Source organism: Geotrypetes seraphini, chromosome 1, assembly GCF_902459505.1.
Source record: "Geotrypetes seraphini chromosome 1, aGeoSer1.1, whole genome shotgun sequence".
NCBI classification, from domain to species: domain Eukaryota; kingdom Metazoa; phylum Chordata; class Amphibia; order Gymnophiona; family Dermophiidae; genus Geotrypetes; species Geotrypetes seraphini.
In genome coordinates, this window is record NC_047084.1 from 393,685,022 (window position 1) to 393,706,943 (window position 21,922).

At 46.1% G+C, this 21,922-nt stretch overlaps 1 protein-coding gene across 1 annotated transcript in view; it reads right to left on the reverse strand.

Annotated features, from left to right (window-relative positions):
• SHB (SH2 domain containing adaptor protein B) overlaps positions 1-21,922 on the reverse strand; it is a 175,082-nt gene that overhangs the window by 49,789 nt on the left and 103,371 nt on the right. Inside the window, exon 4 of the mRNA XM_033917607.1 lies at positions 7,856-8,024. Coding sequence (XP_033773498.1) covers positions 7,856-8,024 — 169 coding nt within the window. The remainder of the gene's footprint in view (positions 1-7,855; positions 8,025-21,922) is intronic.

The window sequence follows — 21,922 nt, forward strand, 5'->3', positions numbered from 1 at the left end:
CCCTAAAACATTTCCCCCAAAACTGCAAAGTATACGTAAATATACATTTTAATTAATCTATTTGGGACCATAAAGTAATATACACAAAAAGTACAGCAATATAAAAATTAATTCTTCATGCATTGCACAAATACTAGGGTTCTTCAAAAAGTTTCCGCACTTTCATATTTTCGCGGGAGATGGTTGGGGAGAGAGAAGTGGTAAGAGGGCTTGTTGTAGAATGTCTTGTGACTACACATCTCCCTCGTTATTCGCGGGGGATAGGGGCAGAGCCGGACCCCGAATATCCAGCTCTGACCCACTCCTGCCTCCCTCCCGCCTTCCCCCAGTATCCTGGCCTTACCTGGTGGTCTAGCGAGCTTTCGGGGCAGGAGCGATCTTCCTACACACCTGCCCCGTGCAGATCGCCAACAGGAAATGACTGCCGTGAGTTCCCGTAGTCTCTCGAGACTACGGCGGGAGCTCACGGCTGCCATTTCCTACTGGCAATCTACAAGGGCCAGGAGCGTACGAAGATCGCTCCTGCCCCGAAAGCCCGCTAGACCACAAGATAAGGCCGGGATGCCGGGGGGAAGGCAAAAATATGGGTGTTTTTTCCCCCTCCCCCCCAAAAAAATCACAATTATGTGAAATCGTGAGTGCGGAAACCGCGAATGGGGAGGGGGAAGTGTAGTCACACCAACAAAAATCCACAACAAAGGAATACAAAAAACTAGAGAAAACAAAAATCCCTTGTATTTGATGCAGAAAGACTATCGTAACTGTTCTATCACATAGTCATTAATCAAAAATAAATCAAAATAACGTGAAGTGTGAGCGAGGGTCCTCAGTTTGCAGTGCCGGTTTCAAGAAACTACGCCCTTAAAGTATTTATATGGGCCATAACCTAACATCCCCGTACCTCTCGAAATGCAGTGGTGTTTCACATCAATAATAAATAAAAAATCTCCACTATTGTGCAAGCTCATACATTTAAGTATTAATATCTCAATCCAGAAAAGAAAGTGATTATATGGAAAAGTGATAAAATTTTCTTTTGAGATATTTAATAAGTAGTGTTTAAAAAAAAAATAAAACATGTGAAAACTTTCTAAGGATCCCTCGTATTTCTCTAGAATGAAATGTGGAATTGGCTTCAAAATTTTGTAGCTTACTAGCCTGATGTATGAAAAGATTCTTTTTCTCTGTGATAGCAACAGCAAATATAGAAATGGCAAAAAATGGTGAGGTTGAAGCGCCTACCAGCACCTAAAAGGCACCAGAATAATACCTATGTAGATGCTTTAGGCTGCCCAACGCCAATGTAGACATGGTCAATGCAGGAAGTGGTGTTAGGCAGTCTAAAGCATCTACATAAGCACAATTCATGCAAAGATAGGCATCAGAAATGTAGGCCCGGAAAATCCTGGCTTACATTTTTGCCGCCTGACTTTGCTGTGGGATCATGACAATAGTCCACAGCTTGCCATCAAATGATCACAGCAGAGGAATCCCTGATCGGTTGAGTCGACAAGACTCCCTAAAATTGCTGCTATGGTGAGTCCTGCCAACTCAGCTGATTGGGAATCCCCCTGCTGTAATTAGCTGAACTGGCAGGGAGATCCCAGATTCCTCTCTCCCCTTTCCATCCATTGATACCTTCCAGTACCCCTCCAAAGAGACCTTTCTAGACAAGCCCACATTCCCACATACTCCCCCACTCCTCCCTTGTATCTTTGTTAAAAAAATCGGCAGGAGGAATGACAAATCCCTCCTGCCGGCAGGCCCACCTCATCAAAATGGCGGACCTTCCCAGTGTACCCTGGGAAAGGCCTAAGACTGATTGACCCAGACACCTAAGGCCATTCCCATAGGGCCTATAAAGTGCCTGGGTCAATAAGAGAGAATCTTAGGCCCCTCCCAGTGCATCCCAGGGTTCACTGATGGGGCAGGCCTGCTGGCAGGAGGGAGTTGCATCCGTGTGTGTGTGTGTGCGCGTGTGTGGAGGTATGTGTGTGTGGAGGTGTGTGGAGGTATGTGTGTGTGGAGGTGTGTGGAGGTATGTGTGTGTGGAGGTGTGTGGAGGTATGTGTGTGTGGAGGTGTGTGGAGGTATGTGTGTGTGGAGGTGTGTGGAGGTATGTGTGTGTGGAGGTATGTGTGTGTGGAGGTTTGTGTGTGTGGAGGTATGTGTGTGTGGAGGTGTGTGGAGGTATGTGTGTGTGGAGGTGTGTGGAAGTATGTGTGTGTGGAGGTGTGTGGAGGTATGTGTGTGTGGAGGTGTGTGGAGGTATGTGTGTGGGTAGAGGTGTGTGTGGAGGTGTGTGTGTGGGTAGAGGTGTGTGTGAAGGTGTGTGTGTGTGTGTGAAGGTGTGTGTGTGTGTGTGAAGGTGTGTGTGTGAAGGTGTGTGTGTGTGTGTGAAGGTGTGTGTGTGTGTGTGGAGGTGTGTGTGTGTGAAGGTGTGTGTGTGTGTGTGTGTGTGTGGAGGTGTGTGTGTGTGGGGAGGTGTGTGTGTGGAGGTGGAGGTGTGTGTGTGGAGGTGGAGGTGTGTGTGTGTGTGGAGGTGTAGGTGTGTGTGTGGAGGTGGAGGTGTGTGTGTGTGTGGAGGTGTAGGTGTGTGTGGAGGTGTAGGTGTGTGTGTGTGTGGAGGTGTGGATGTGTGTGTGTGGATGTGTGTGTGTGGAGGTGTGTGGAGGTGTGTGTGTGTAGGTGTGTGTGTGGAGGTGTGTGTGTGTGGAGGTGTAGGTGTGTGTGGAGGTGTGTGTGTGGAGGTGTAGGTGTGTGTGTGTGTGGAGGTGTAGGTGTGTGTGTGTGTGTGTGGAGGTGGAGGTGTGTGTGTGTGTGTGGAGGTGGAGGTGTGTGTGTGTGGAGGTGTGTGTGTGGAGGTGTGTGTGTGTGTGGAGGTGTGTGTGTGTGTGTGGAGGTGTGTGTGTGGAGGTGTGTGTGTGTGTGGAGGTGTGTGTGTGTGTGGAGGTGTGTGTGTGTGTGGAGGTGTGTGTGTGTGTGTGGATGTGTGTGTGTGGAGGTGTGTGTGTGTGTGGAGGTGTGTGTGTGTGTGGAGGTGTGTGTGTGTGTGGAGGTGTGTGTGTGTGTGTGGAGGTGTGTGTGTGTGTGTGGAGGTGTGTGTGTGGAGGTGTGTGTGTGGAGGTGTGTGTGTGTGTGGAGGTGTGTGTGTGTGTGTGGAGGTATATGTGTGTGTGTGGAGGTGTATGTGTGTGGAGGTGTATGTGTGTGGAGGTGTATGTGTGTGTGTGGAGGTGTATGTGTGTGGAGGTGTATGTGTGTGTGGAGGTGTATGTGTGTGTGTGGAGGTGTATGTGTGTGGAGGTGTATGTGTGTGGAGGTGTATGTGTGTGTGGAGGTGTATGTGTGTGTGTGGAGGTGGAGGTGTGTGTGTGTGGAGGTGGAGGTGTGTGTGTGTGGAGGTGGAGGTGTGTGTGTGTGGAGGTGGAGGTGTGTGTGTGTGTGGAGGTGGAGGTGTGTGTGTGTGTGGAGGTGGAGGTGTGTGTGTGTGTGGAGGTGGAGGTGTGTGTGTGTGTGGAGGTGGAGGTGTGTGTGTGTGGAGGTGGAGGTGTGTGTGTGGAGGTGGAGGTGTGTGTGTGTGTGGAGGTGTAGGTGTGTGTGTGTGTGGAGGTGTAGGTGTGTGTGTGTGTGGAGGTGTAGGTGTGTGTGGAGGTGTAGGTGTGTGTGTGGAGGTGTAGGTGTAGGTGTGTGTGGAGGTGTAGGTGTGTGTGGAGGTGTAGGTGTAGGTGTGTGTGTGTGTGGAGGTGTGTGTGTGGAGGTGTGTGTGTGTGTGGAGGTGTGTGTGTGGAGGTGTGTGTGTGTGTGGAGGTGTGTGTGTGTGGATGTGTGTGTGTGGAGGTGTATGTGTGTGGAGGTGTATGTGTGTGTGTGGAGGTGTATGTGTGTGGAGGTGTATGTGTGTGTGTGGAGGTGTGTGTGTGGAGGTGTAGGTGTGTGTGTGTGTGGAGGTGGAGGTGTGTGTGTGTGTGTGGAGGTGGAGGTGTGTGTGTGTGTGTGGAGGTGTGTGTGTGTGTGTGGAGGTGTGTGTGTGTGTGTGGAGGTGGAGGTGTGTGTGGAGGTGTGTGTGTGTGGAGGTGTGTGTGTGGAGGTGTGTGTGTGTGTGGAGGTGTGTGTGTGTGGATGTGTGTGTGTGGAGGTGTATGTGTGTGGAGGTGTATGTGTGTGTGTGGAGGTGTATGTGTGTGGAGGTGTATGTGTGTGTGTGGAGGTGTATGTGTGTGGAGGTGTATGTGTGTGGAGGTGTATGTGTGTGTGGAGGTGTATGTGTGTGGAGGTGTATGTGTGTGGAGGTGTATGTGTGTGTGGAGGTGTAGGTGTGTGTGGAGGTGTAGGTGTGTGTGTGGAGGTGTAGGTGTAGGTGTGTGTGGAGGTGTAGGTGTGTGTGGAGGTGTAGGTGTAGGTGTGTGTGTGTGTGGAGGTGTAGGTGTGTGTGTGTGGAGGTGTAGGTGTAGGTGTGTGTGTGTGTGGAGGTGTAGGTGTGTGTGTGTGGAGGTGTAGGTGTGTGTGGAGGTGTAGGTGTGTGTGGAGGTGTGTGTGTGTGGATGTGTGTGTGTGGAGGTGTGTGTATGTGTGGAGGTGTGTGGAGGTGTGTGTGTGTGGAGGTGTGTGTGTGTGGAGGTGTAGGTGTGTGTGGAGGTGTGTGTGTGGAGGTGTAGGTGTGTGTGTGTGTGGAGGTGGAGGTGTGTGTGTGTGTGTGGAGGTGTGTGTGTGTGTGTGTGTGGAGGTGGAGGTGTGTGTGGAGGTGTGTGTGTGTGGAGGTGTGTGTGTGGAGGTGTGTGTGTGTGTGGAGGTGTGTGTGTGTGGATGTGTGTGTGTGGAGGTGTATGTGTGTGGAGGTGTATGTGTGTGTGTGGAGGTGTATGTGTGTGGAGGTGTATGTGTGTGTGTGGAGGTGTATGTGTGTGGAGGTGTATGTGTGTGGAGGTGTATGTGTGTGTGGAGGTGTATGTGTGTGGAGGTGTATGTGTGTGGAGGTGTATGTGTGTGTGGAGGTGTATGTGTGTGGAGGTGTATGTGTGTGGAGGTGTATGTGTGTGTGGAGGTGTATGTGTGTGTGGAGGTGTATGTGTGTGTGTGGAGGTGGAGGTGTGTGTGTGTGGAGGTGTAGGTGTGTGTGGAGGTGTAGGTGTAGGTGTGTGTGTGTGTGGAGGTGTAGGTGTGTGTGTGTGGAGGTGTAGGTGTAGGTGTGTGTGTGTGTGGAGGTGTAGGTGTGTGTGTGTGGAGGTGTAGGTGTGTGTGGAGGTGTAGGTATGTGTGTGGAGGTGTGTGTGTGTGGATGTGTGTGTGTGGAGGTGTGTGTATGTGTGGAGGTGTGTGGAGGTGTGTGTGTGTGGAGGTGTGTGTGTGTGGAGGTGTAGGTGTGTGTGGAGGTGTGTGTGTGGAGGTGTAGGTGTGTGTGTGTGTGGAGGTGGAGGTGTGTGTGTGTGTGTGGAGGTGTGTGTGTGTGTGTGGAGGTGGAGGTGTGTGTGGAGGTGTGTGTGTGTGGAGGTGTGTGTGTGGAGGTGTGTGTGTGTGTGGAGGTGTGTGTGTGTGGATGTGTGTGTGTGGAGGTGTATGTGTGTGGAGGTGTATGTGTGTGTGTGGAGGTGTATGTGTGTGGAGGTGTATGTGTGTGTGTGGAGGTGTATGTGTGTGGAGGTGTATGTGTGTGGAGGTGTATGTGTGTGTGGAGGTGTATGTGTGTGGAGGTGTATGTGTGTGGAGGTGTATGTGTGTGTGGAGGTGTATGTGTGTGTGGAGGTGTATGTGTGTGTGTGGAGGTGGAGGTGTGTGTGTGTGGAGGTGTGTGTGTGTGGAGGTGGAGGTGTGTGTGTGTGGAGGTGTGTGTGTGTGTGGAGGTGTATGTGTGTGTGTGGAGGTGGAGGTGTGTGTGTGTGGAGGTGTGTGTGTGTGGAGGTGGAGGTGTGTGTGTGTGGAGGTGGAGGTGTGTGTGTGTGTGGAGGTGGAGGTGTGTGTGTGTGGAGGTGGAGGTGTGTGTGTGTGTGGAGGTGGAGGTGTGTGTGTGTGGAGGTGGAGGTGTGTGTGTGTGTGGAGGTGGAGGTGTGTGTGTGTGTGGAGGTGTGTGTGTGTGTGGAGGTGGAGGTGTGTGTGTGTGTGGAGGTGGAGGTGTGTGTGTGTGGAGGTGTGTGTGTGTGTGGAGGTGGAGGTGTGTGTGTGTGGAGGTGGAGGTGTGTGTGTGTGGAGGTGGAGGTGTGTGTGTGTGTGGAGGTGGAGGTGTGTGTGTGTGTGGAGGTGTGTGTGTGTGTGGAGGTGGAGGTGTGTGTGTGTGTGGAGGTGGAGGTGTGTGTGTGTGGAGGTGGAGGTGTGGAGGTGGAGGTGTGTGTGTGTGGAGGTGGAGGTGTGTGTGTGTGGAGGTGGAGGTGTGTGTGTGTGGAGGTGTGTGTGTGTGTGTGGAGGTGTGTGTGTGTGTGGATTTGGAGGTGTGTGTGTGTGGAGGTGGAGGTGTATGTGTGTGGAGGTGGAGGTGTATGTGTGTGTGTGTGGAGGTGTATGTGTGTGTGTGTGGAGGTGTGTGTGTGTGTGGAGGTGTGTGTGTGTGTGGAGGTGTGTGTGTGTGAAGGTGTGTGTGTGTGGAGGTGTATGTGTGTGTGGAGGTGTGTGGGTGTGTGGAGGTGTGTGTGTGTGTGTGGAGGTGGAGGTGTGTGTGTGGAGGTGGAGGTGTGTGTGTGGAGGTGGAGGTGTGTGTGTGTGTGGAGGTGGAGGTGTGTGTGTGTGGAGGTGGAGGTGTGTGTGTGTGGAGGTGGAGGTGTGTGTGTGTGGAGGTGGAGGTGTGTGTGTGTGGAGGTGGAGGTGTATGTGTGTGGAGGTGGAGGTGTATGTGTGTGGAGGTGGAGGTGTATGTGTGTGGAGGTGGAGGTGTGTGTGTGTGAAGGTGGAGGTGTGTGTGTGTGAAGGTGGAGGTGTGTGTGAAGGTGGAGGTGTGTGTGGAGGTGGAGGTGTATGTGTGTGGAGGTGGAGGTGTATGTGTGTGGAGGTGGAGGTGTGTGTGTGTGAAGGTGGAGGTGTGTGTGGAGGTGGAGGTGTGTGGGGAGTTGTATGTGTGTGTGGAGGTGTATGTGTGTGGAGGTGGAGGTGTATGTGTGTGGAGGTGTATGTGTGTGGAGGTGGAGGTATGTGTGTGGAGGTGGAGGTATGTGTGTGGAGGTGGAGGTGTATGTGTGTGGAGGTGTATGTGTGTGGAGGTGGAGGTGGAGGTGTGTGGAGGTGGAGGTGTATGTGTGTGAAGGTGGAGGTGTGTGTGTGGAGGTGTGTGTGGGTGTGTGGAGGTATGGGAATATGTGTGGAGATGTGGGGAGGTGTGTGTGTAGGTGTGTGGGATGGGGTGTGTGGGTGTGGAGATGTGGGTGCATGGAGGTGTGTGGAGGGTGTGTGTGGAAGTGTGTGTGGGAGAGGTGTGTGTGTGTGTGGAGGTGTGTGTGGGGGGGTGTTTTGGGGGTTTGTGGAGGTGGGTTTGTGTGGATGTGTGGGGGACGGGTGTGTGTAGGGTGTGTGTGTGGGCGTGGTGGGGTGTGTGGCGGGGTGTGTGGGGAGGTGCCGTCACATAAATGACACACAATTGGAGGCTGCCATAACTTTTATGTAAATAAAATGCTTAAACTTAGAGAATGCACATCTAAAAGAACATTGACTGTGCAATCATATTTAACTCAGTAAATTGTGCTATAGATGGCACTAGGATACAAGAACTGGGTTTAATAGTTTTGTTACTTTCTATACATATATTACACTTTTTCCTGTTCAAAAGTTATTAACTTTCAATTATATTTAACAGACAGAGTGCATATATGAGATGGATAGTTAAAAGCTAGGAGAAATAGAACTATAGCTAGGCAATTTTCTTATCCCAACTTACATTTGCTTTTCCAGTGGAACAGTTGGGTCTACTCTTTCCCCCAAAATCCCACAAAATTCCGGACTCCCATGTTTGATTGGTTTAAATCCACCTCCTGGGGCTCGCAGCTGTCGACGCCTATTACTCGATGGTGAAGGAGATTGCTTTCTTTCATCACCATTAAATTGGGCTGTAAGAAGTGTAAAGGTTTAAATTAAGCCTTTAAATATTTTAATACATACATGCAAAGGATGTGTAAAAATAAAGAAAAGGAAAGTGTGCTTTGAACACCGATGGTCATGTGCCTTTAATTTTTGTTTCCAACCCAACAAAGTTGAGAAAAATTAAACAAAAGCAGTTGAGAACATCTGTCTGTTTCTGCTTGGGACAGGCAGATCTGGGGAAACAGCAAGACAAATAGATGTGGAGTGGTAGTAGTGTAGAGCACAGTTCTTCAACCGCCGGTCCGCGGACCGGTGCCGGTCCGCAAAAAAATCTTGCCGGTCCGCAAAGGACTCGGGTCCCCGCCGCAATGAAAAGTGCCGACGTCAGCTGACTTGCAACTTCCTGTTGCCGTCGCTGTGCCGGGACTTCTGCCTTCGCCGGGACTCCTGCAGCGTATGCTTCCTGCCTTGTCTTCGCACCTCCCGACCAGCAGCGGCAGCTCTGTATGCTTTTAACTTCGGCACAGAGCTGCCTCTAAGCAGTAGTTTAGCGCGGTTTCATGAGGCAGCCTCGGGGCCTTTGCTAGGCCGGCCCGCTTCGCAAAGGCCCCGAGGCTGCCTCATGAAACCGCGCTAAACTACTGCTTAGAGGCAGCTCTGTGCCGAAGTTAAAAGCATACAGAGCTGCCGCTTGCCTAAAGACTCTTGGGCTGCTGAAGGAGGGCAAAGAGCAGCTGTCCTGGAGGTTTCCCTTCCTCTCACCTTTGGAGGTCCCTTTTTTTTTTTTTTTCTTCAAACGGCAACGGGCCCCAGCATGACATCAAGTAAGTTCCACTGTTCCTTGCAAGCAGTTATGCTCGGCCAAAGCTTCCCCTCTGACATGAACCACCCTCAGGGGAAAGAAAGTGACCCACAAAGGTGAGGGGAAGGGGGGCAGATGATGGAAGTTGGGGGGGGGGGAAGAGAGAGAAGGGGCAGATGATGGAATGGAGGAGATGAGAGAGAGAAGGAGACAGATGATGGAAGTGAGAAGAAGGGAGAGAGAGCAGAAGGCAGATGGATGTCAGTTGAGAGGGGAGAGCAGATGTTGAATTGGAAGTGGGGAAAGAACACATACTGGATGGAAGGAGGAGCTAAATAAAGGGGGAAGAAAATAGTAAGATAATGGAGGGGTGAGGGAAAGGGGTGACAAGCTGTGGGTAGACACAGTGAAAAGAGAGAAACGGGACTAAATAGTAAAAAATAATTTAATTTAGATGGAGGCAGAAAATAGAGAAGGAAGACCAGAGAAGAAAAGGGAAGAGAGAACAGAGAACAATATCAGATCTGAGTGGAGGAAATGAGAAGAGAGAGATGCTAAAAACCACAGGGGGGAGGGAAGGACAGAAATGCCAGACCATGAGGGGAACAGAAGGAAGATGATGGATGCCAGATCAAATTGGGGGGGGGGGCAGGAGGAGAGATGGCAGGGAAAGACAGACAGTGAATGGAAGGGGCAGATGCTGGACTGAAGAGACAGAGAAGGTTATCATGACGCTGTACGCCCTCACCTGGAGTACTGCGTCCAGCACTGGTCACCGTACATGAAGGAGGACACGGTACTACTACTCGAAAGGGTCCAGAGAAGAGCGACTAAGATGGTTAAGGTGTTGGAGGAGCTGCCATACAGCGAAAGATTAGAGAAATTTGGCTTATTCAGTTTTCTTGATAGTAGAGGGGATATATGTGAAGGGGAGGGGAGACAGGGGGTTTGTTGATCCTTGCTCTGTATTATTTGTATTTATAAAATGACAATTGTATAGAATATTGTTTCTTTTTATACTTTAATAAAATATGTACAATATAAAATCATAACTATTTGAGGCTTGTGCGGATGGGATCAGATGGTTTGTGGGACCGGGCTCGCGGGGACGGGGCGGTGATGGTTTTTAAAAAAAAATTTCAGTCTTAGTAGTTTGCCGGTCCACAAAATAATTATTTTATTTCCGCCGGTCCACAGGTGTAAAAAGGTTGAAGAACACTGGTGTAGAGGACCACAAATGAAACAAGGTGGAGCCAGAATTGTAGGAAGCAATTTTTATTTGAAGACCTAACATGGTCTGTGTTTCAGTGAATGCCTGCTGTTCTGTTGCTTTGACAGGAAGCACTGTTTTCCTACCATTTGATTTAGTCAGTGTTCTATCTATGGCACTTCAAGGAATACTGTATTTTTCGCTCCATAAGACGCACCCTAGATTTAGAAGAGGAAAAAACCAAGAAAAAAATGTTCTGAACCAAATTGTGCCTCTGAACCCAGCCCCCTAAGTTGACATCGGGGCAAGACTTGTGGGTCCGATTGCACACTGCCGGCCCTTCTCTTTCTTTCCTGCGCAGCCAGCAAGTAAGAGGACAGCGGGGGGGGAGGGGGGGTTGGCAAAGAGCAGTAGAACGCCGGAGGTGTATTTGCTCCATAAGACACACACCCTTTTCCACCCCCTTTTTGGGGGTGGAAAAAGTGCAAATTATGGAGCGAAAAATATAGTAATTTCTAAAGAGAGATTAGGTTCTTACCTTCCTAATATCTTTTCTAGTAGATAGGTGTGTGATTCTGGACGAGCGGGTTATATCTCGTGAGCCTTGCAGGAAGGAATCCACTAAACATTTTTTTCTGTATCCCTCCTACTTCAGAGGGCTCTGTTGACTCTTACAGTTAGTTCCAAAGCAGGCAAGTGCCCTTTCTAGACCAGATGTGAAGAAGGAATGGGGAAACTCCCAAACAAGTCTGTTCTGCTTTGAAATTATGTTAACCTGTAGAACAATTGAAACAGTAAACAATCATGCCAAACGGAAACATTAATGGAGCTCAAATAACATCTCCAAAGTGTCCTACAGGTTTTGGCAAATGTATGTAGTGGACCAAGTTGCCACCTTACAAATCTCCTCAGGGAAGCCTTCCCTAGCTTCGGCCCACGACGAAGCCACACTTCTAGTCAAACGTGACTTTACAGAAACAGGGGAGTTTCTCACAGACAATGCATGCTGATGAAATGGCCCAACAGATGCATCTGGAAATCATGGCCTTGGAAGCTGGTACACTGCTATTAACTAGATTTGTCAGCACAAGAAGATGATCAGAACCAGAACTTGCTGGTGACCTCAAGATATCACAGAAGCATCCTCTTAACATTCAACTTCTTCAGCATCCATTCCTTTTTCTTTGAACCTGTGGACTAAAAATGCTGGCTGACTTACTGACAACGCAGATACCATCTTTGGTTTTTTAATGTAAAAATGTAGAATACTGAAATGTCTAAGATCTAAAAGGAAGGCCAATATGTCTGGATGAGAGATTGGTAGTGGCAGTCCATGAAAGCAGGTAATAGTTTAGAAGGCTCACTATATAAGCACCAATATTTCACTATGACTTGAAGGTGCAAAAACCAAAGTTACCTTAACAGGTGTTATCTAGGGACAGCAGGCAGATATTCCCACATTTGGGTGACATCATTCACAGAGCCCCGGTACAGACAGCTTTAAAAGTGCATCACCACTTTAAGAACTCAAGAAAGTTTGTGAACTGCCCACATTACGCATGTGCGATGTAGGTTCGCGGTTCCTCAGTTCTGTAAGCAAGCTAAGAAGCCAACCAGGGGAGGTGGGTGGGTTGTGATAATATCTGCCTGCTGTCCCTGGATAACACCTGTTCCGGTAAGTAAATGTGATTTTTCCCAGGACAAGCAGGCAGCATTATTCTCACATATGGGACTCCTGTAGCTTACTACAATGGGATGGAAGGAGTGTTGGCCATTAAGTAAATTAATTTTGTAATACTGCTTGGCCGAAGTGACCATCCCGCTAGAATAAAATTCCAGACAGTAGTGAGACATGAATGTATGAACTGAGGACGAAGTAGCAGCTTTACATATTTCATCAATAGAAGTGGAAGGTAAAAAAAGCAAATGAAGTTGCCATAGCTCAGACCTTGTGGGCTGTGACACAACTTTCCAGTTGTAACCCAGCCTGAGCATAACAGAAGGCGATACAAGCTGCCAACCATGTAGAAATAGTTCTCTTGGATACAGGACGTCCCAACTTATTAGGATCAAATGAGACAAAGAGTTGAGGAGATGTCCTACGAGGTTGAGTTCGTTATAAGTAGTAGGCCAAAGCTCATTTACAGTCCAAAGTATGAAGAGCCATTTCTCCAGGGTGAGAATAAGGCTTGGGGAAAAAAAAAACACTTGAAGCACAATGGATTGATTGAGATAGAATTCAGTGACTACCTTTGGGAGGACCTTTGGATGATGAAACACTGTGAACGGTGGGTCCGCCATCCGTACCTGAAGTTCACTTACTCTTCGAGCAGATGTAAGAGAGATGAGAAATATCACTTTCCAAGTGAGATATTTAATATGAGCCAAGGACATTGGTTTAAAAGAAGGCTTCATTAGTCCAGCAAAAAACACATTAAGATTCCAAACTACTGGAGGTGGTTTGAGAGGAGGTTTTGACATTGAAAAGTCCTTTCATAAATCTGGATACAAGAGGATGAGCAGTGGGAGATTTTCCATCAACTGGTCTATGAAAAGCGTCGACAGCACTGACAAACTCTAATCGAAGTGGTTTTGAGGCCTGAATTGGATAAATGCAGATGGTAATCCAAAACTGAAGATACAGAGGTGGATTTAGCATCATGATGGTGAAGATTACACCACGTGGAAAAACGCTTCCATTTGTGTTGATAACACTGTTGCGTATATTGTTTTCTTCATGCTTCCAAAATGAGTCTGACAGGCTGGGAAAGATGAAGGTCAGCCGATGTCAGGCCGAGAGGTTCCAAGCTGTCAGGTGCAACGACTGAAGATTGGGATGCAGAAGAGATCCGTGACACAATGTGAGAAGAGATGGAAAAATCTGAAGCGGGATTGGTTCCTTGATACTGAATTGAAGCAGAAGGGAAAACCAGGGTTGTTTGGGCCATCGAGGAGCTATGAAAATCATGTGGCCTTCTCCAGATTGAGCTTGACAAGCATCTTGAGAATGAGAGGGATCGGAGAAAACACAGAAACTTGTGCGTCCAATCCAGTAGAAAAGCATCTGCTTCTAGCTGTTGGGGAGAGTACTGCCTGGAGCAAAAGCGGGGCTGCTTGTGGTTGAGGGGGGGGGGACACACACAAATAAGTCTATCTGAGGAGTCCCCCACTGAGAGAAGATGTGATGCAGAACTGCAGAGTTGAGAGTCCACTTGTGTGGCTGAAGAAACCTGCTGAGTTTGTCCGCAAGAGAATTCTTTTCTCTTTGAATGTATATTGCTTTCAGGAATATGAATCGGCCGATGGTTGCAGTGGGCTCTCCAGTCAAAGAGACTGGCATCTGTTATCAAAATTACCCAGGAAGCTATACATAAGGGTATGCTCTTGGTTAGTGACTGAGGGCAGAGTCACCAGTCCATGCTAGCCCAGGCTTCTGGTGTCCAGGGCAGGAACCTCTGCAGAGAATCTGTCTGAGGAGACCAACAATAGCAATACATTTTGGAGAGGATGCATGCAAACTCTCACCCAGAGTATTACCGTATTTTTCACTCAATAAGACACACTTTTTTCCACTCAAAAGTGAGTGGAAAACTCTTGTGTGTCTTATGGAGCGAAGATACAAATTTTTAACCCCCCTCCCCCCGGCACCGTTTTAAACCGCTCCCCCTTTTTTAAAAACACGCCGTAATACCTGGTGGTCCAGTGTGCATCCTAGACAGTCGTAATAGCACTCGTTTAGTTGTGATTCCTCATCCAAAAAAACGCTGGCATTACACTAATGTAAAATCCAGGTAGGAACATATGCCATAGCTGTGCCATAAAAGAAGCAGCAGCTGCGGTCGCTTCACCTCACGCAGGCTGTGATTTTTTTCACCCCGTTTTGAAGTGTATGCGTGAAAGGTCAGGTCTATTCAGCCTACATTCTTGTATGTAGAAGCAAGAAAGGAGCGCCGATTATCTTCGCAGCAACGAATTAAAGGTGAAAATAGCTCGCTGCCATAAAACTGTTGTGTTCTCATGGTCTCTAACAAGTTCAGCTCAAGAGCTTAGGTATTCATGACAAGTAATCTGCTCATCAGTTTTTAGGGCACCGGAGAGCAGCAGAAAAGTTGGTTGGGCCAGTGTTGTGATGGTTCACCCTTTCTGACGCCTCTGCTTAAATCATGGAAACGTTGACTGAAGCTTTAGAGTAGCTGATTCCGCTGATCCTGAACCCCGATGCTGAATATTGCTCCAGCACTTAGGAAATACATTTAGTACATTCAGGATTTTTTTCAAAGTTAATACAAATTACACTCATTCTCTCGCAGAGCTGCTATACTCATGGTAATGCTACTCATGCATGTTACTAATGGTAATAACTGGATTGTAGGCTTCTAGGCTCACTGCTTTCAGGGTAAGTCAACAATTTACTAAAACGCTACAAACATTTTACTTTTGATTACTTTCTTTTTTTGATTACTCGCTTCCAAAGAAAACAGCAAAAATGATTTCTGGTTGTCCTTTTTGGTTTTAGGTTTAGAATAAGTTCTGGCTTCTGAATTTCCAGATAAGAACCTTAGACTTTTCTTTCAAAATACCAAAGCTGATTTAGTGATTGTAAAGGCTGTTATTTAATCCTCCTTCTTCAACTTTGAGGGCTTCCAAGGGGTGTTTTCAGATGGTTGCAAGTTGGCTTTCTTTTCCTCCTAGATTCACGAGATCTAAATTGATTCCCGAGATCATTTGAATGGACCTGCTTTCTCTGTCCTGTCTGGTATTGAATCTGTCCCTTTCTATTTACTGTATCTGTTTTCCAGTGCAATAGTGATGGTATCCAGCATGCTGATGAGCACTGTGCAGAAAATTTCAATCAGTTTTTCACTCCTCCTCCCTGTCAAGGAGAGAGGCTGGCTGCATAACCTGGTAAGGTAGGGAGAGAAGGAGACTGGGTGCAGAGCCTGACAGAGAGGGGGGACAGGGTGCAGAGCCTGGCAAGGAGTGTGGGGGTTGAGTGCAGTCGTTTCTCCTTAATAAGAACGGCTTGAAGATTTTTTGCCTCCTTGGATATTGTTTCCTCGTAGTCTCTCTTGGCTTCCCTTACTGCCTTATGGCACCTACTTTGATGTTTGTGCTTTTTCCAGTTTTCATCTGTTTTTGACTTTTTCCATTCCTTAAACAAAGTCTTCTTGTCTCTGAAAACTTCCTTCACCACTACAGTTCTTTTTCCTCCTGGATATGCGGTGTATACATAGTAACATAGTAAATGACGGCAGATAATAATTGATCTCCTACCAGACAATTTTAAAATCCTTACGCTAAACCGTGTGGGAAAAAAGGAGGAGGTTTAGCAATTATTCTTAAAGAAGGATTTGAGTACGAACTACTTGATTCCAAAATGACCGACCAACTAGAAATTTTAGCCTGTAAAATTGGTAACTGTCATCTAATCCCTATCCTGCATATTATTCTACGTCCCACCAAAAAGCTGGCCAAAAGCCAAAGAAGACTTCTGTGCATTTAGACCCTGCCATCTCTATATGTAAAGGCACCTGGTGTCATGATATCTGGTCTGACCATTTTACTTATTATTTCCAGCTAATCTGGTCTTCTTATAAATCTAAAACACGCCCAATAATAAAAAGAGAACATCACACAAGAGGCCATATTAACCCTATAGAATACTGGTCACAATACGAACTGCAATCAGAGATAGAAGAAGGAATCGATTTCTGGGATCACTGGATGACAACCAGCACATCCATTTTAGACAAAATCGCCCCTATGCGTAATAGCAAAAGCAATGCAAATAAATATAACAAATGGTTTGACACCGAACTTCTAAAAATGAAACAACTAGCTAGACGACTAGAAAGAACTTGGAAAAAAACAGGAGAACTAGCAGACCGTAACAAATGGAGAGCTAGCATAAAAATCTACAAACAAGTGATAAAAGACAAACGTAAAGCATTCTACTCAATTAAAATCAACTCATCTTGTAATGGCTCACAAGGAATCAATACAAAAGAGCTATTCAACCTGATCACAAATTTATTCGACACCGCTCGCTACACCACATCCACACACAACACTAAATTACCCTCTGCAAATGACTTAGCACTGTACTTCGATTCAAAAATTAAAAACCTTAGAATCCATTGTTCAACTAACGACCCTAGTGATCATCAAATAGCTCTCACCCATGGAGATGATATACCGGCAGACATGATCTGGAGCTCCTTTCAAGATTTAGAGTGGAATAATTACACCCGACTAACAAATACTCTAAATCCTATTGCGTTCTGGACTCATGCCCCCCAGAAATCATGAAAGCGGCACCTTTAGAATTTAAACTATCGCTAATGCAATACTTGGTTCACAACCTAAAAACTGGGAAGTTTCTCTCTAATAATGGTCACATAATAATAACCCCAATTCTAAAAAATCAAAAAGAATCTTCAGCCCTAATATCCAACTACAGACCGGTAGCATCCATTCCGTTTATTGTAAAAATTATGGAGGGATTGGTACACATCCAACTGATGGATTATCTTGATCAGTTCTCTCTCCTACATAAAACTCAATCCGGTTTTAGACCGTTATTCAGTACTGAGACAGTAATTGCGGCTATCTTAGACAATCTGCGCCTACTGTTTAGTAAGGGCCTTAATGCCCTGGTTATGCAATTCGATATGAGTTCTGCCTTTGATCTAGTAGACCACGAGAAACTGCTACAATGCCTAGCCGCCATTGATATCAGGGATGAGGTGCTGAACTGGTTCCGTGGCTTTCTTATATCCCACACTTATCAGGTACGTTTTAATTATGAGCTTTCAAACACCTGGAGCAATCAATCCGGTGTGCCACAAGGGTCTCCACTATCTCCATTGCTCTTCAACGTCTATATGTCCTCACTGGGCACGCAGCTAACCTAGCTGGGAATAAAACTATTTAGTTATGCAGATGACTTTACGATTATCATCCCATTCGCTAATTCTGTCTCTGAAACTATTCCCAAAGCTTCAGAAGCCATAAACGTGATGGAGCACTGGATGACAAACTTTAGGCTCAAACTTAATTCAGAAAAAACAACTTTCTTTATTGCTTCGCCACATCCGCTTGACACCAAATCACCACTATATATCAATAAACTTAGTTACCCTATCCAGCCCACCATTAAGATACTAGGTGTAACTTTGGATCAATGCCTAACCATGAAAGACCAGGTAGACTCCTTAATCAGAAAGGGATTCTTTACTCTCTGGAAACTCAGATCCATTAAAGCTTATTTCGATACAGCGGCATTCAGAACCCTAGTCCAATCCCTCGTACTAAGTCTACTTGACTACTGTAACATCGCTTATTTAGCAATTGCCCAAAAGAATATGCAACATTTACAATTGATGCAAAATGCAGCAGTCAGACTGATCTTTGGGCTGAGGAAATTTGACCACGTGACACCCTACTACCGGCAGCTGCATTGGCTGCCAATGGCGGCACACGTAAAGTTTAAATTTGCCTGCTTCTGCTTTAAAGCACTACACGGACTTGCCCCTAAATACATAACTGACCTTTTCTTCTTCTCAGCCAAGACACAAGAGAAGCTCACATTCCAATTTCGTTTCCCCCACAGTTCGAGGTTGTAAACTGAAAAACCACCATGAACACCTTCTCACACACCAAGCAGCATCATGGGATAAAGACCTAAAACAATTGCTTTCGCCCACTACTTATGGGGAATTTAGGAAACCAGAAAAACACACTTGTTCTTAAAGCATCTAGACAACTGATCCTCTCTTCTCTCTCCCCTCTATAGCGATTAACTTGTCCTTTTGATCTCTCTCTCCTCAACAATGAATTTTCTGTCCTATTAATTCTCTTTCTTCCTCCCCTCTTAAAGTCAATTCAATTTGTTACCTTTGCTTAATCTTCTGTAAACCGCATAGAACTTCACGGTATTGCGGTATATAAGCTGTTATTATTATTATTATAAAGACCCGAATGGTCCATCCAGTCTGCCCAACCTGATTCAATTTAAATTTTTTAATTTTTTCTTCTTAGCTATTTCTGGGCAAGAATCCAAAGCATTACCCTGTACTGTGCTTGGGTTCCAACTGCCAAAATCTGTTAAGACTTATTCCAGCCCTCTACCCTCTCCCAGCCATAGAAGCCCTCCCCAGCCCATCCTCCACCAAACGGCCATATACAGACACAGACCGTGCAAGTCTGCCCAGTACTGGCCTTAGTTCAATATTTAATATTATTTTCTGATTCTAAATCCTCTGTGTTCATCCCACGCTTCTTTGAACTCAGTCACCACCTCTCTCGGGAGCACATTCCAGGCATCCACTACCCTCTCCGTAAAGTAGAATTTCCTAAAATTACCCCTGAATCTACCCCCCTCAACTTCAAATTATGTCCTCTGGTTTTACCATTTTCCTTTCTCTGGAAAAGATTTTGTTCTACGTTAATACCCTTCAAGTATTTGAACGTCTGAATTATATCTCCCCTGTCTCTCCTTTCCTCTAGGGTATGCATATTCAGGGCTTCCAGTCTCTCCTCATACGTCTTCTGGCGCAAGCCTCCTATCATTTTCGTCGCCCTCCTCTAGAACGCCTCAAGTCTTCTTACATCCTTCGCCAGACACGGTCTCCAAAACTGAACACAATACTCAAAGTGGGGCCTTACCAATGACCTGTACAGGGACATCAACACCTTCTTCCTTCTACTGACTAAACCTCTCTTTATATAGCCCAGCATCCTTCTGGCAGCAGCCACTGCCTTGTCACACTGTTTTTTCGCCTTTAGATCTTAGGACACTATCACCCCAAGGTCCCTCTCCCCATCCGTGCATATCAGCTTCTCTCCTCCTAGCATATATGATTCCTTCCTATTATTAATCCCCAAATGCATTACTCTGCATTTCTTTGAATTTAATTTTAATTGCCAGGCATTAGACCATTCCTCTAACTTTTGCAGATCCTTTTTCATATTTTTCACTCTCTCTTCGGTGTCTACTCTGTTACAAATCTTGGTATCATCTGCAAAAAGGCACACTTTTCCTTCTAACCCTTCAGCAATGTCACTCACAAACATATTGAACAGGATTGGCCCCAGCACCAAACCCTGAGGGACTCCACTACTCACCTTTCCTTCCTTCGAGCAACTTCCATTAACAACCACTCTCTGGCGTCTGTCCGACAGCCAGTTTCTGACCCAGTTCACCACTTTGGATCCTAACTTCAGCCCTTCAAGTTTGTTCAACAGCCTCCTATGAGGAATTGTATCAAAGGCTTTGCTGAAATCCAAGTAAATTACATCTAGCATATGTCCTCGATCCAGCTCTCTGGTCACCCAATCAAAAAATTCAATCAGGTTCGTTTGGCACGATTTACCTTTTGTAAAGCCATGTTGCCTCGGATCTTGTAACCCATTAGTTTCAAGGAAGTACACTATCCTTTCTTTCAGCAACACTTCCATTATTTTTCCAACAACTGAAGTGAGGCTCACCGGCCTGTAGTTTCCTGCTTCATCCCTGTGACCACTTTTATGAAAAGGGACCACATCCGCTCTCCTCCAATCCCCAGGAATCACTCCCGTCTCCAGAGATTTGTTGAACAAATCTTTAATAGGACTCGCCAGAACCTCTCTGAGCTCCCTTAGTATCCTGGGATGGATCCCGTCTGGTCCCATCGCTTTGTCCACCTTTCAGTTTTTCAAGTTGCTCATAAACACCCTCCTCCGTGAACGGCGCAGAATCTACTCCATTTTCTCGTGTAACTTTGCTAGACAATTTTGGTCCTTCTCCAAGATTTTCTTCTGTGAACACAGAACAGAAGTATTTGTTTAGCACATTTGCTTTCTCCTCATCACTATCCACATTTTGGTTCCCAGCATCTTTTAGCCTAGCAATTCCATTTTCCATCTTCCTCCTTTCACTAATATATCTGAAAAAATTTTTGTCTCCCTTTTTTACATTTTTAGCCATTTGTTCTTCCGCCTATGTTTTCGCCAGACGTATCTCTCTCTTGGCTTCTTTCAGTTTCACCCTGTAGTCCTTTCTGCTCTCCTCTTCTTGGGTTTTTTTTATATTTCACAAACGCCAACTCTTTCGCCTTTATTTTCTCAGTCACTATCGGCTTCCTTTTTCTCTTGTTTTTATTGATTTTTTTCACATAAAGGTCCGTAGCCATTTTTATTGTTCCTTTCAGCTTAGACCACTGTCTTTCCACTTCTCTTATGTCCTCCTATCCTAACAGCTCTTTCTTCAGGTACTCTCCCATTGCATTAAAGTCTGTATGTTTGAAATCTAGGACTTTAAGTATCGTGCGGCCGCTCTCCACTTTAGCCGTTATATCAAACCAAACCGTTTGATGATCGCTACTTCCCAGGTGAGCACCCACTCGAACATTAGAGATACTCTCTCCATTTGTGAGGACCAGATCCAATATCGTTTTTTCTCTTTTGATTTCCATCACCATTTGTCTGAGCAGAGCCTCTTGAAAGGCATCCACAATCTCCCTACTTCTTTCCGATTCCGCAGATGGAACATTCCAGTCCGCATCCGGCAGGTTGAAATCTCCCAACAGCAGAATCTCCTCTTTCCTTCCAAACTTTTGATATCCACAATCAGATCCTTATCAATTTGCTGCGATTGAGTCGGAGGTCTGTAGACTACACCCACATAGATAGAAGTTCCATCTTCTCTTTTCAGAGCAATCCATATCGCTTCTTCCTCTCCCTAGGTCCCTTGCATTTTGGTCGCTTGGGTATTGATCTTTACATAGAGAGCTACTCCTCCACCTTTTTGACCATCTCTGTCCTTCCTAAAAAGATTATATCCCGGTATGTTTGCATCCCATCCATGTGATTCACTAAACCATGTCTCTGTGATAGCGACAATATCTAGATCTGCCTCTAACATCAGGGCTTGCAGATCATGAACTTTGTTGCTTAGACTGCGAGCATTTGTGGTCATCGCTTTCCAGCTATTTTTCAGCAATAATCTCCTTTTTCATATGGATTTTTGTTTTGTTTCACTTTCCGTTGCAATACTAAGAAATGAGTTGCTGATATTGCATATGTTGCAGTCTTTACTACTATCACATCTTTTCTTTTGTCGGGGGTGGTCTCTATAATTGTCCTTCGTACATACACCACCCCCACCTTCTAGTTTAAATGCCTAGAAAAATATTGTCTAAATTTCTCTGCAAGGTTTCTTTTTCCTGCTGTAGTAATATGTAGCCCATCAGTGCAATATAGATTCTTGTCCTTCCATGTATTTCCCCATCCTCCTATGTACCTGAAACCTTCTTGATGACACCAGGCTTTGAGCCATCTATTAAAGTCCTCTGTGTTTTTCACTCTTTGCTCTCCCTTTCCATATGCAGGCAGTATTTCAGAAAAAGCTAAAGTCGTTACAAAAGGTTTCACTCCCTTACCAAGCTCCCGAAAAGCTTTCTGTGCTGCAAGTGTGGAGTTGTTGGCCAGGTCATTTGTTCCCAGATGGATAACAACATCAGTGTTAAAATCCTTAGTTTCTTCCTTAATTATAGTCTGTATTTGCCTGGAACTCCTGGTAGCTGAGGATCCTGGAAGACATTGCACTATTTTGGTCTCCTCGCCTTGTGTTCTAAGGTTAATGCCTCTGATGATGGAATCCCCCAACAGTAATAGTTTTCTGTTTTTGGCCTTTTTATTTGTGCTTAGGATGCACTTATTCTCTTGGGTTATCTTCATTGGTTCCAGTCCCACCTCCCTTCTGTTTTCTTGAGTATCGCAGTGCACTAGTGGAGCGAAGGAATTCTGTAAAGGTAATATTTGTGAAGGTGGATGTTTCTGTGTTACATGTCGCAGTCTTCCTGAGCCTACTGTGACCCATTTATTCCTGGGCTGTTTTATTCTTTGAGGTAGAGGTGGTAAGTTGGTATGAT